A 14,652-nucleotide genomic window follows, 5' to 3' on the forward strand; every position below is an offset into this window, starting at 1 on the left:
AAAAAAACAACTTTGACGAAAAAGAGATTTTTTTCTATCAAATAATTTGAGTAAATCAGTAAAAGGATTCAATAGAATTCTCTATTGAATTCAGGAGCTTTCTTCATGTATTGGGTATCCAAACATTTCCAACAAATCTGTTCAAATCCCCAATGACGTAATTCCAGTGAAACTAGCCACAACAATCTCCCCCGCACTCCACAAGATGGCGACAAATCTTGGATGCCCTCTTCCAGGGAGTCATCCAACCTCAGGTGGAGGGGAGCCGCTTCCCATATCCTCATCACGGAGAGGTGGTACCTCGTCCAACCACACTCGCCCCCCAAACGCATCGAGCAAATCCGGTGTCTCCATCAGTTCGACTGCTCCCCCGGGTGGATTGTCAGTGCGGCAAAAAAGGAATAAAATTCAGGAGTGGGAAATAAAATAGTGTGGTGCGTCCAAAGATACTGATATACCTATTCGTAATACCGAACCCGAAGTCACCAAGTGGTGAGTTCCAACGGCCACTGGTGCGCCTGTAGGTAGATAAAAGACAGCGACTCGAGGCAGTGGCAGTGTGAAATCATCGAAGGTCGAGGGTTGGTGGTGTTTCAGTGGTATGATCATTTCTACGTTACCTCTAGGATCAAATAAAAGGGAGGCATAATCAAAAGTATTGAACACCAAGTGAGTGAAACGGTGTACTGACAAAATAGGCTGTGAATAAATTGTCTCTTGCATCAGTCCATGTGCTCCAGCAACTGAAGATGCTCATCAAGGAATAGTGAGTGAATCATCCACGTTTACTGTTTTTTTTTCTTCGTATCTTACGGTTGGGTTATCTTATCGTGTAGTTTCAGGGAACGAGGGAGACGCGTGATTGCTGCATGCCTCGGAATTTGTGATTCGATTTTTCGATTTTGTGGGGTTTGTGGCTCGTGGCGGCCCTGAGGGGGGAGAGGGTGGCAATGATGGAGGTGCCTCGGGGGGTTGGACTTCTCGACGTTTGACCTCCGATTAATTGGGCAGTTTTTTTACCCCTTCGATTTGACTACGGGCTGTTTTGACGGATCGATGACGTTTTATTTTGCCTCTGGGGCTCTTTGAGGTGGCATGTGGGCGGACTAAACGTCCCGACATCCGGTCGAATTTAATTGTCTCCGTGCGGTATCGATTTTTGGGTTTACTTGACAATCGGCTGCTGCAACATGGCATCTGCCAACGTGACACGCGTTCTCCTGGATTTTCCTTTTTTTTGGGATTCAATGAGAGTTAATCTTAAGAAAATTATCTATGGGGATGGGGTCTGGAGAGGGGATGAACCTCTTGGGACGAGGGTCAGCTGAGACTTCCGGTTTCTGGCTTCCTCGTTTCTTTGATGAGTTTTAATAATCTTGTCATGTTTTTTTATGTTACAGCCGCGTCACTCTGCCACTCACCGTCGAGGAGGTACGTCAGAGCTCTCTACTCATTTTCTTGGGTTATTTTTTTTGTTATTAAGGTGATATTAAATCACAGGGGACAAGGGCTTATTAGAGCACGTACGTGACAGTGCATTTATTTACCTCAGTAATTTACGATGATTCGAGGGATTGAGAAATGTGCGGGTGGAGGGTATGATTGAGTGTCAAGCTGATGCTGAGTAATTTTGGGTTATCGGTTTTTCTGTCATTCAGGGTAATTGAGGGGTGTTTTCGTCAGAGTTTTTGTTATTTCATCATGGGGTTATTATTATGCATGTGCTAAATTTCAGACATTGATTTTATGGAAGGGAAGTGAATATTTGGGAATTTCCTTTGAAGATTTCATAGATTTTGTGAATGGTCCTGATGGAGATTCTCAGAGATTTATGGGAATTCCAATCGATTGTATTCAATTTTTTTAGGGCAGAGGGGGTTTCTTGTTTCAATTAAAATGTTTAATCGAAGTTTTTTGTTCATAATACAAGCAAAACAAGTAAGAATGTATGTTACAAATAACAAACTTCTATAGTTTATTTTTTTGAGTTGAGAAAATCGGTCCCATCCTCTCTAAGATGTAGTCAGTCTTGTCAATACGTGTAATACCGAATTGGGGAATGTCCCAGGCAAATAAATGGGTCAGTTAATGATTTTTAATTCCTTCTGTAATTCAGTACCAAGTGGCTCAACTGTACTCGGTAGCGGAAGCGAGTAAAAATAACACTGGTGGTGGTGAAGGCATCGAAGTATTGAAAAATGAACCATTCACGGATACTCCATTGCTAGGTGGTAAATATTCGTCCGGACAGTATACATACAAGATATATCATCTTGCTAGCAAAGTACCAGCTTTTATTCGACTATTATTACCAAAGAACTCGTTGGAGATACATGAGGAGGCATGGAACGCCTATCCATACTGCAAGACAGTCATAACTGTGAGTTGAAAGGGCTGTTTGTGTGGAGAAGTGACAACAGAATTGAATAAGTCGATTGTTCAGGAGCTGTCGGATGTTTGCGACGTGTGGATTCAGGGGGAAAAACTGGGGAGAATTTTTTTTGGACATTATTGGGACTGTAAAGGGATCTTCTCGTCGTAATGTGTGGAAAATGAATTTTTTTATCATCTCATTACTAGAAAAATATTAAAGACATTTTTATTGGGAATTTTATCAACTACAAAAGATCAGCTGTACATTCCCTCTGGAGTTACTTCATTGAAGCATAAATGAACGAAAAAAGTTTCTAATTGACTAATTATCGTGCAGTTAACTCGATGAGCAATCATTCCAGTTGATTATTCAGTCGATAAAATGAATGAACAGAGTTTGCTGCATTTTTTACTACCTCATTATGTTCGTTTTTCTGCAAATTTCGTGAGCTACAAATCCTTTTCATCGTATTTGTCTTTAAAAATGATATGAACACGAGATAAAAATGAAAACAGAAATATTGAGGGAGTTTTTTATTGAACTTTTTTATCAGTACGAGAAGTCATTAAAAGATTTCCCCCTGAAGTCACAATGACGCGGAACAAATGACCAAACAAAATGTCCAGCTCACTGAGCAATCGCACTGTAGAGCCACTGAAGTAGTTTTATAAATGAAAAATGGTCAGTCAAGATGAAAACACAATTCCAAAAGTGCCTGTAGACCCAGGACTAGCATTCCCCTAACGAGATAAATGGGCAGTTGATGTCACTTCGCCACTCCCCAGCAATTCCCTTCAATTCCGCTCTAACGGTCTTAATTCCCGTCCTCAGAATCCTGGCTACATGAAGGACAACTTCTTCATCATGATTGAGTCCTTCCACATTGCTGACACGGGAAACCAGCACAACGTAAGAAGAAAAACCAAATCTGATGCTGTAATGACGTTGTGAGAGAAGCTAAGTCGACTTCCCTGAGTCTTCACGGAATATCTCCGAATTCAAGGAAGATATCGAAATAGTCGTTAACTTTTTTTTTGTAAATGTTGACTTGCCCTTCAAAAAAGGTCAGGACCAATATTTCTCTATCTCCCTAACATTCCGAGATATTCCCACAAAATGAAGCTAAGATCTGGGCTAACTTGACCTCTTTTCGCCACTTCACTGCAGCTCTGTTTTTTTCATCTTAAATCAGCTTAAATTATTTAATTAATTTTTGTTCGTTCAACTCAGGTACACGAACTGTCTGCTGATAAACTTAAAACGCGAGAGGTGATACACATAGACATAGCCAATGATTCAATAGCAAGCGCCGATTACAAAGAGGACGAGGATCCAACGAAGTTCAAGTCCCAAAAAACTGGTCGTGGTCCGCTGGTCGGAAAAGACTGGAAAAACAATGTTACACCTGTTATGACATGTTACAAACTAGTAACATGTGAATTCAAGTGGTTTGGCCTCCAGACACGTGTGGAGAGCTTCATCCAGAAGGCTGAGAGACGCTTGTTCACCAATTTTCATCGACAGGTATTCTGTTGGACTGACCGCTGGCATGGCCTGACAATGGAAGACATCAGAGCACTCGAGGACAATACCAAGGAAGAGCTCGATAGGGTGAGACATTTATCATGCTTACTGGGTGATAAAGAGAGGCCTTGACATCGTTTCGTCTTTTTTCGAGGGAATTTTTATCGGTTTTTCTAATCTCAGACTTAATTATTCCATTTTTGGACAATTGTTTACTTTTATATCGGAAGCCATATCGTAAAAGGTGAAGCTTCGTATCTCCAATGGTGGCTCATTCTCTGCAAGACAATTGACGTTTTTTATTGATTTTTTAATCAGACGTCGGCTGTACCTCACTTGAATGTTTGTTTACTCTCTTATCGTAACTGATATAGTGAATGTTAATGAGGAAAGTCGGAGAATTTTAATGAATTTTTGACGGGATTTTATATTCTCAGATGTGGACTAAATGCCGCCTAAATTGTCGTTTGGTTTTATGGGAACCGTTAAATATTTTTAAAAATAATTTTTTTATTTTGAAATAGAGGAATTTAAAAGGAAAAGATTGAAAAATTATAATGATCTGTTTACTTTTAAATTCAACGGAATTTTCACGAAAAATATGAACAAAAAAATTGGTAAATCAAAACTCGATCTAAAAATTTCAACAGAAGACCTTCTAAAAAAAAAAAGAACGGTTTCTCCTCAGTTTTATCACTTTATCATTGACACATTGTCCTAGCAGCCATTATTAAACATCAATAATACTAAAATACACGATATTTTTCCAGCAAAGACACGAGGGAGAAGTGCGAGGTATGCGAGCAGACGAGTGAGGCTGCTGTCGAGGCATCTAGATAATATTAAAAATTGCGTTATAAATAATTACCCCCTACACCCACCCGAGGACTACGAAGAGCATAATTAATTGAAGAATAATAAAAAAAAAAATCTCAATAAATATTAAATAACTCCCCACAATTGCCGGAAGCAAGACAGTGTCAGCAGAATATTTTCTGTCCTAGAATCAGTGTCTATTTCAATGACTTACGAATTTATAATTTATTTTACAATTTACTAAAATTCAATGGGATTAATAACAACTTGAAAAAGCGTTTTAGATTAATGTATCCTAGAAATCAATTGAATTCACCCTGTATTACAGTGTTATGTGGGAGATTGAGAGTATTTGGGTGTCAATATTCATTGGCAATGAATCATATTTGAGTGATTTGACAAAATAAAAAGGTGATGCGAGATAAAATGAATTCCACACTGAGAGAATTTTAAAAAAATCATAGATAATTGACTGTAACGATTAATTCATAGTCTTTCAGGTAATTAATTAAATATTAACGTTCATTTATTGGCATAATCAGGCCTGTTATGAGGGAGTGCTTGTCGTGACTAGTGAGAAAATAAATCGAGTCAGGCGAATTAATTGTGGTAGAGAAAAATATTTGTTTAGATCCACTGTTCATTGCCATTTCGTTTGATTATCTCGAGAGATAAATAGCGAATGATGAGTTTGTCAATTGAATCAATGATGCAACAATGTATGCAACTGATTGAGTATTTATTTTTTAAAATACTCTAATGAATTTTCATGAATTAAAAGGCATTATTTTGGGCCAGCACATTTTAAACAGCCTCACCAGTCGTCACGTGATTTGAGCCGATGGAAAATCAATCGGTATACGATGGGATGAAATTCTATAATGGGCTGCAGTTGGGGTACACTGTCACGAATTATTTTCGTAATTTTACGAATTTTCTGTTCGTTTTTACGACATGATGGGAATACTGAAAGTAATTAACGCATTTAATGGGACATTATTACATGAAACATTAATTAGTCAGTCTCGCGCTGTGTCAATAACAATAAAACAATTAACACTTTGACGATGTTCGATTTAGTGTCGATTTGGATGGGGGAAAAATTAAAGTTCATTGATATTTTAGTCCTCTTTTTTGTGAATGTTTTCAATTCGCGAGTTGCGAATCACTTTTTGGGGAACTTGGACGAGTGACAGGGGTGGAGGGGTGAAGAAAATTAATAGAAAAATTAAATATTTAGATTTTAAGGTTTCGATTAAAATCCATTCACGATTTTGAATAGATTTGCAACAGAACTCCAGTTCTTATGGGATTCCTTAGTTGAAGATTTTTTTTATTAATCTTGTGCATTTTCGAAAAAATATAAAAAGTATTTTTTTCTTTCCACAAATGAATGGGTTTCACTCACATCGTCTATTCCCAATTGAATTATTAATTCCAGTATTCATTTCTATACGCACTCATGAAGATTCAAATTCTTGAGACGTTTAATAGAGCAAAATAAAATATATTAAAATATATTTTCCAGACCAGGAAAAAATTGTTACAAAAATCTGTAAATTTTGTTGAAGAAAGCTAGGAAAACAACTCCACTCCTGACTCAAACCATAAATAATCAACAAGCTCTTCGGCGTTACAATAATTAAATCATCGAGGGCCGAGGCTACTTTACCGTATTCCTGGTTGTTTCTCAGTCTACCATTAAAAATAAAAAGTGAATAAAAATACAAGAAAACGATTATAAAAAAACAAATGTATTATTCTATAAATGTAAATGAGAATTTTGCGTATGCGTGACTTACTAGCGAACGCACGTATTATGTAGTATGAGATGAAAAAATGAAAAAAAAAAAAAACGTAAAAACATTGACAAGCTCTAGCTGTTAAAAATTATGGCAAGAGTTGCGGCGGGTCGTTGTACATAATTTGTTGTGGCATACAATGAAATTCAAAGTGGGATGGAAATGACGCTTGGATTAGCTTCGCTTGCATTCCGAACGGGAGAGTACTTGATACCATTCAAAACGGGTTATCGTGTGAAAAAGTTTAAAGGAAAAATTGGCAAATTGTTCACAAGAATTCTATCGAAATTCTGTTGCCATTGTTTTCAAAATTATGAGATTTTCTTCATTATTTTCTCCTATTATTGGATTTTGTTCGAGGGAGGAATCCTATAGCCTCTGACTTTCCAATTTATGTCTTAATTTTTATCCCTAAAAGATCAATAACGATTCAACAGAAACAAAAGTAGAAAACTTGTGCTCCAATTTGTGATCATCAACAGGAATTCTTCCAAAGAATACAACATTTTTCCATTACATTTTTTCTCGCCTAACTCCTACCAAGAGCACGAAGAGATCTCAAAAAAACATACGATATAAATTAATTCATAACTAATTAGTCACCCCAGGGTCCTGGTGACTCGAGCAATAGAGAGTTAGTTCAGATCCTAGAGTCGAACCGGTCTAATGTCAAACCACATTAGTTTTAGATCAAGTGATGGAGACCATTAAATAATGAAACAATAGTTTAAGTGCACATATGTACACGATCATTAGATCCGGTTTAATTGTCGTTTGCACAAAGAAACAAATAACATAAATGGAAGTTAAAGGAAACATAACGAAACGTGTAACAGGTACCTTCCCAGGTGGTAGAATCAGTTTAATTAAGTCAGTGCTGTACGGTTTTCTGCAATGAAGTGGTAAAAGAGATTAGGTTTATTCATTTCCAGCCGAGCTTTTCGATAAGTATCTCAAAACCAACGAAATATCAAACAATGTTCATAAAGACTTTTTTGTGGGTCACATTTTTCTCTACAAAAAAGGTAATGGTGGACATCCCGACATCTGTTCCAATTTTTGAGATATTCATCAGAATACAAATTTGAAAATGACTCAGGTCGTTTTCCCACTTCACTACAGACGTTAATTGATTAAATAATTTTAACTAACCTTTCTTTACGATGAGGGAAACAATTAGGGAGCTGGAGGGACGAGCAGGGAGTTCAGGAATGATTTAATTCTCTCGGGTCAGTGAATGTAGGACAAAACTGGGCAAAAATATTGATCAAGTCCTCCAGAGTCACCTGACCACATTAACTTTTTCTCATTAAAGACAAAATAGTTTTTTGATTACGATGAAGCCCAGATTCCGAGATGCAGTATCCACATATCGGAAATGAGTTTTCATTAGAATTGAAAAATAACTGGGTGTAATTAGAAATATCAACTTGATCACGTGAACCCTCTGGAAGATGGCTTTTAATATTGTTAAATGACTGGCGATCGTTTTCTCTAGAATTGAATTTCACTGTGGCCGGTTTGCTCCTATTACCAATGTCCTAAAATTACAAGATTTTTCTGAATAGATAATTTAGATAATTTGTTTCTGAGAAAGTAAACAAGAAAATTCAGCGATTGATTGAATAACGAAATTTTGAGAATGATGCGATGAAAATAACGCTGTCAAAGGGCCGACGATAAATTAAATCTTCAGTGGAGAAATAAATTTCAACCTGGATTAAACTAGAGTCTCGCGTATGAATATGTATGTATATATTTATATATATATGTATGTATACGTATTTAAGCTGAGGAGTAATGAGAGAAGTGAGATAATTATATAGGCTATAATGTCAGACGTGAGGTGGTCGTGAGAATAATAAAATCGAAGAATATACAGCGTACAAAGGTTTATTGATTTGTTTTAAAAATAATGGGCCAACACATTCAGGTTGAGTCAGATATCCTGTTGAATTTTTATCACTCAGTTCGATTGGGGTTTACGTTGCACTCGAGAAAGTCATGGATATTCCGGATTCAGTGGAGATGCGACTGAAATAGATTGGAACTGATGAGGTCGAGTTTTTATCACTTGACGTATATGTCTGTTGAGCTGTCATGGATTCGTTCATTTTATCCCCAACTGGGACATCACATTGAGGATTTTTTCCGGCGAATGTGGCCTTTTTTTCATTTTTCAGCTGAATTTCCCCCACAAATAAACAAATGAAATGAGTAAGTCGTCAATATTACGTTGGCCATCCCTTCATCCACCAACGCATATGACACCTGACGCCATTAATTAGCCTACCCCGCTCGGGATGGTATTATCTAAAGGCAGTGTAGTGCAATGTCATGCCCGATTCCCACTCCATCAGCTGAACTCCTTGACGATGCTGCTAGCGATGACGAGTCTCTGAATTTCCGAAGTCCCCTCATAAATCTCTGTAATTCTGGCATCCCTGTAGTGTCGTTCAGCCGGCATATCCGAGACATACCCCATGCCCCCCAGAATCTGAATGGCCTGATGTGAACAGGCGGTGGCAGCTTCCGAGGCAGCGAGCTTGGCCATAGCCGCCTCCTTGGTGTAAGGTTTTCCACTGTCCTTGAGGTGAGCTGCGCGCCAGGTCAACAATCTTGCTGATTCAATTTTCAGAGCCATATCAGCGATCTTATGCTGAATTACTTGGAGTTTTATGATTGGATTGCCGAAGGCGATGCGTTTCCCCGCATATTCGACAGCGCACTCAAGCGACGCCTGGGCAATACCCAATGCCTGACTGGCAATGCCAATTCTCCCTCCGTCCAGCGTCGCCATGGCTATCTTGAAGCCCATCCCAGGCTTTCCCAGGACGTTCCCCGAGGGTATGACTGCATCCTCAAACATCAGGGAGCACGTACTGGAGCCTCTGATCCCCAATTTGTCCTCCTTCTTGCCTACCTCGACCCCCTGAGTCTCTGAGTCCACGAGGAAAGCGCTGATTCCCTTGTGCTTTTGTGATTTGTCAGTCGTTGCAAAGAGCACAATAGCCTCCGCCTCGTGGGCGTTTGTGATCCAGGACTTTGTTCCATTGATTTTGAAGGTGTCACCCTCGTGTTTTGCAGTGGTTGAGGCCGCCCCGGCGTCTGAACCGTTGCCGGGCTCGCTCAGGGCAAAACAGCCAACCCTCGAACCATCGGTAAATGGACGAATGTACTTTTCTTTCTGATCTGATGAACCAAATGCCTGGATTGGACCCAGGTACAGGGAATTGTTGACACTCATTATCACTCCGGTGGATGCACAACCTCGGGAGATCTCCTCCAGGGCTATTGCGTAGGCCAGGTAGTCTAGGCCCGTTCCCCCGAGGGACTCGGGGACCGCTATCGCCATAAGCCCCAGCTCCCCCATTTTTTTAATTTGTGATTCGGGGTATTTGTGCTCTTTGTCCAGCTTTGCGGCTACTGGCTTCAGCTCACCCTCAGCGAAGTCTCTGGAATTGGGAATTGAGGGGTGAGGCAGGGCGAATTGTTTCCCCCATTTTCATCAATAAATTAAGAACTATTGGAATATGGGTGTAAATGAACAAATTATTTGAGAGACACAGTGAAAATACTTTATAGGATTTCTTTATTAGCACGAGGAAGGCACGTCTTAGCTAGAGGACCGTTGTCCAGAGACTGAAAACCATATCAAAGGGAAAACGCTCTCAGGGAAAAGAAAAACAGTTTTATGATTCGAAGGAACACTGTCAGTTGTTGAAATTTCAGCAGATCTTTAGGATTAAACCGTCTCGAAAGCGGAGTACAACCGATCGTAAATTAGTTCCTTAGTAGAGCTGTTTCCCAGAAAGTAAAAGAGGTGTCGAGTGATTTTTGTAGGACAATGAAAGAACTGTACCCAAATATTCCAACAAAAACATCTCAAAATTCCGGTTTTTAATTAAAATTCCTCACTAAAGCCCAAGAAAATCGATTTTCGAATAGCATCTGCATCGATTTGTCTCTCCTATTCTTTGCTAACGTCATTACAGAATCAATTCCTGCATTAATCTATTAAATTCTCGATCAAAAGAGAATCAATATGTTCACCTCACGGTTTTATGAAGCATCTGGTGTGTCTCGGGCAGAGAAGCCAATGACGCGATGGACCTGCCACCCCGCTGCATTCTGCTCGCAACTTTGAGGAGATCTAAAAACATCAATCGATTTATTATCCACTCCTAGAATACCCCAAACTCTTCATGGAGATCACGAAATTATTCAGCAGAAATTACCAAAGAGTTTCAAGCACCTCATCTTGACTTTGTTGATTCAATTCAAAGGCTTTTCTGCCAGAAGACTGTTGGAATTATTCTTCACCGTAACACCAGTAACACCAGTAACACCAGTAACAGCTGGCCCGGAGTTATCTTTTTTTTTCGACTTTGTTACCGCGGGCACTTCCACACCTTAAATTCGGTCTGCACAACTCCCTCAGACAGTCATTCCGCGAATTCCCGCGACTCTCCCTATGAATGTCCTCCATCAGATGACAAGCCATTTAAACTGTGAACTATCGTCAGTTCCGCAATGACAGGGGAGGAGGGATTAATTGTGTAATATGTGATGGTCAAAGTCCGTTGTTGGTTGTTGATACGATCTAGGAAAAATGGCGGCGATAGAAATATAGTTTTTTAAATTTAGGTTTGCAGCCCTGGGAGCCAATTACTTTATGTAAAAGTTCTCTTTCAGGCGATGTAAACTAAATTACTATTTTGACTTTTGGCCTCAGTACCGATTCCGCATTTTTTAAGGGGCAAATCGACTTTTGCGAAATTTGAATTTTCCCGCCAAATCAAAATGTCCGCCTAAAGTTGGGGTAATTAATTTACTCTGGACATATTAACCGTAAAAATTATGCAGAATGACATTACTGATAGGGGTCCGCATCCCCAAATTGTTCCACGAATTTTCGTGTTTTTTTTTGTCCAGCAGGAGCGCCGCCATTTTCCCTAAAACGTCCCACCTTCCTACTCAATAGCTGCGTGAAAGCGCGCTGATTTCAAACCGCGCAGGACAGCGAGGGACCGTTGCTGTTCGATAAAAAAGGGAAAGTCAGTTGATCCGAGATTGGGGTGCATTGAATTTCTCTTTGGCGATTTTAATTGATATTTCGCGTTTGCAGAGGGAAATGTCGGGATCCAAGTGCGTTAAACCGCCGAGGAAGGCGTACATCAAGGAACCCAACGAAATGACTCATCAGGAGAAATTGAAACTCATTGATGAGGAATTGAATTCATTTTACAAGTAAGAATATGGTGACAATGACATCCTGAATCGCGGACATTTTCTGAAAATATTTTCTAGAAACTCAAAAAACGACTGACTAACATGGAAAGTTTATTGAAATACAAAAAAAAAAAAATTCTTTCGAAATTCTTTGAATTCATTAGTTTCTCTTGATTTCATTATTTATTTTTAATTATCAATTTTCTTTCAATCAATACAACCTCATAAGACTTTTCACAAAAAATTCTATAGCTTGAATAATCCAAGTTTATTGTCCTTGATTTAATAACAAATTTTTTAAAATGATAAAGACCAATTTGAAGGATTGGATAAACTAAACTATTAGCAAAAATTATAAAATAACTTACTACTTTCTCTCTCCCCGATGAAGGTATTGCCAGCAAGCGGGCTTCACCGAGGAAGAGATGGACGTAATCTGCCAGCCTCTGGTGGCAGCAATGCGTCGATCCTGGCTGCAGTTGGTGCTCCGTGCCACTGTCATTCTCGTCGTCATTGGAACCGTCGCCTGTGCTGCAGCCCAGCTTGACTTCGTCGGCATCCACCTGACCGCTGTTAGCCGAGTCCTTGCAGTCAAGATCCTGCCCTTCTGGAACTGGCAGCACCTCTACCGCGAGAGCTGCATGATGAACAATCCCTTTTACAATGAAATTCCCATCACCGAGGAGGATTGCGTCGTAAGATATAGAGTTAATTGTTTCAATTGTCAATAATTCATGAAAAAATATCAGGGAAGATCCCAGAGATTTAATCTCCAAGTCCAGTGGACACTTCAGGATATTTTAGAATTTCATTTCAGATATGATTTCTAGAAAATTTGCTAAGCCTATATGTTTTCAGAATTCTTTAAATCAAAACGAGTTAATTAATTATGTGATAAATCCTCAAATTCATAAATTTCTTTCTTCAAATTTACCGATGAAATTCCCTCAGTTTGAGACAATTTAGTGGAAAAAAATTATAAAAATTCTCTTTCCCAGATTTTCCATGGAATTTTCAATTTTAATCGACTTGACCAATCAGTATCTGATCTCGATTACAGACATGTGAAGCTGTTGAAACCATAGACCGTCTCTCTGACGTTCACTATCGTCAGCTTGTCGACAATTACCTGAACCGAGACGCCCCAGCCATTATCACCGACGCCATGGACTCCTGGGGCGCCATGAATACTGACTATTTCTGGTTTGATAATATAACTCATGTAAGAATTTTTGGAGACTCCCCTCGAGTAATCGGCGCCACGACAATTGATAACAACAAAGATATCCTCGACATAATATCACTAAAAAGTATCAAATAAAAATAATGAAATATCGCTGAAAATAGCACACGTTCAGATTATTAACTCACTTAAAAGTTTATTGGCCCTTGAGGAGTCATTACGACTGTTTAAGCCCCACTTCCCAGAGATTGTCTCCAAAAATCGTGTTCGATACTCGTGGCAATAGAACATTTTAGGACGAGTGCCCTAGCAATTTTTACCTGTCATAAATTTCATTTTTCCGTAATTATTTTCCCTTGATTGAGTTTGAGGAAGGGCCAGTGCCAATCCCCAAACCAGAAAAAGTGAAGAGCAGTACGAAAAAGTTTTTTTAGACTCAAGAGTATATCGATGCTTGTTTAATTATATGAACCATAATTAATTGTCCGATAATATATTTGCTCACAATATTAATTGTCCAATAGTATATTTCCTCACAATATTTTATCCATCGGATTGTATCGAATTGACCCTTCGTAGTGATGTCAATTGTCGTGACGCAGTTAGTCCCCATTCGACCGACATCCGCCTTTTCAATCCACAGCTTTACCTGAGTAACGAGCGCCTGATGGAGACGGTCCCCTGCTCATTGACCTCGAACCTCCGCATCGGCTCCTCCGACCTCGCTGCGTTCCTCCGTCGGGTCCACTCCCCCGAAGTCGCCAAGTGGTTCGTCCACTGGCAGAACTGCGACATCAACGCGGTCAAAGTGCTGAGGAAGTACTATCAGCGGCCTTACTTCCTGTCGAGCACTGTATCACCGGCGCACTTCAACTGGGTACTCATGTCCTCGGATTACAACAGTCCCAGTTACAAGAAAGTGGAGCTTGATTCGGGTCTTATTACCCTGGCACAGTTGCGCGGGGCCACGCAGCTGCGACTCACCCCTATCAATCCTTGCAATAGCTCCTGCCCTGAGCTTATTGCGGATCTTCATCGAGGAGAGATGTGTGAGTTTATCAGAAGAATATTTATACTGTACGGGGTAAACTAGAAATGGTGGGCAAAATATTAATTTTCTGGGACCGTTAAACAATTTGAAAGTAGAGTAACACGAGGATAACAAATTCCTTTCGTTAAACTGTATAGAAAATTAAATTTTTGCTCATTGTGTAAAAAAAAGTAAGTTTTTGACATACTGTCCGAAAAAGTAACTTTTTAGACCCACAACGTGTGCGCAAAACATCTTCCACACATTGTGATGATAAAAGTTATCGTTCGATGCACGTGAGAAAAGTTTTACATAATTTCCAGGATTTTTAAATACGTTTTCTATCCACTAACTAATTTTTTCAATCTTTCCCTCAGTGGTGTTCACTAATCTCATGTGGAATTTGGAATACGCTCCAATGAGAGGTCTCGACAACATTGCGATTCTGACTGAGACGGTGTGGGATGAGGATCCATAGAGAAATCCCAATCTATTGTCGACATTTCTGAGCAGACACCGATGGAAATTTTTCCACTTAAAATTCTCCCGGAAATAACAATATATCACGAAATATTGGAAAGCTACTGTAAACTCATGTGTCTAATACCGAAAAGGGAATAAAAAAATTATTCAAAGATAATTGAAACAATATATTTCCCCCTCGACGCCCATTTTTTCAAATCATCATAAG

At 39.3% G+C, this 14,652-nt stretch overlaps 3 protein-coding genes across 5 annotated transcripts; 2 read left to right on the top strand and 1 right to left on the bottom strand.

The window, feature by feature from the left end:
• The first annotated feature begins 366 nt into the window (after window positions 1-366).
• Window positions 367-8,406, top strand: Vib (vibrator). Its single transcript, XM_064124030.1, has 6 exons — window positions 367-766; window positions 1,401-1,431; window positions 2,117-2,380; window positions 3,206-3,283; window positions 3,605-3,985; window positions 4,669-8,406. Exons 1-6 carry the CDS (start codon window positions 750-752, stop codon window positions 4,711-4,713), a joined length of 816 nt encoding a protein of 271 aa, XP_063980100.1. The 5' UTR covers window positions 367-749; the 3' UTR covers window positions 4,714-8,406.
• LOC135164030 (short-chain specific acyl-CoA dehydrogenase, mitochondrial) lies at window positions 6,401-11,057 on the bottom strand. 2 transcript variants are annotated; one of them, XM_064124001.1, is made up of 3 exons: window positions 10,772-11,057; window positions 10,570-10,669; window positions 6,401-9,971 (listed from the first exon to the last, which is right to left on the bottom strand). In XM_064124001.1, exons 2-3 carry the CDS (start codon window positions 10,644-10,646, stop codon window positions 8,873-8,875), a joined length of 1,176 nt encoding a protein of 391 aa, XP_063980071.1. In that variant the 5' UTR covers window positions 10,647-10,669; window positions 10,772-11,057; the 3' UTR covers window positions 6,401-8,872. The 2 variants fall into 2 exon arrangements, with proteins under 2 accessions (XP_063980071.1, XP_063980070.1); XM_064124000.1 differs by having other exon boundaries at window positions 10,755-11,056.
• A 504-nt stretch (window positions 11,058-11,561) lies between these two features.
• Window positions 11,562-14,587, top strand: LOC135164031 (uncharacterized). 2 transcript variants are annotated; one of them, XM_064124002.1, is made up of 5 exons: window positions 11,562-11,766; window positions 12,140-12,455; window positions 12,809-12,970; window positions 13,575-13,980; window positions 14,339-14,587. In XM_064124002.1, the coding sequence occupies exons 1-5, from the start codon at window positions 11,651-11,653 to the stop codon at window positions 14,437-14,439; spliced, it is 1,101 nt and encodes a 366-aa protein (XP_063980072.1). In that variant the 5' UTR covers window positions 11,562-11,650; the 3' UTR covers window positions 14,440-14,587. The 2 variants fall into 2 exon arrangements, with proteins under 2 accessions (XP_063980072.1, XP_063980073.1); XM_064124003.1 differs by having other exon boundaries at window positions 11,563-11,766; window positions 12,140-12,443.
• Window positions 14,588-14,652: the final 65 nt, after the last annotated feature.

Source organism: Diachasmimorpha longicaudata, chromosome 6 (genome assembly GCF_034640455.1).
Source record: "Diachasmimorpha longicaudata isolate KC_UGA_2023 chromosome 6, iyDiaLong2, whole genome shotgun sequence".
In the NCBI taxonomy this organism is placed as follows: Eukaryota; Metazoa; Arthropoda; class Insecta; order Hymenoptera; family Braconidae; genus Diachasmimorpha; species Diachasmimorpha longicaudata.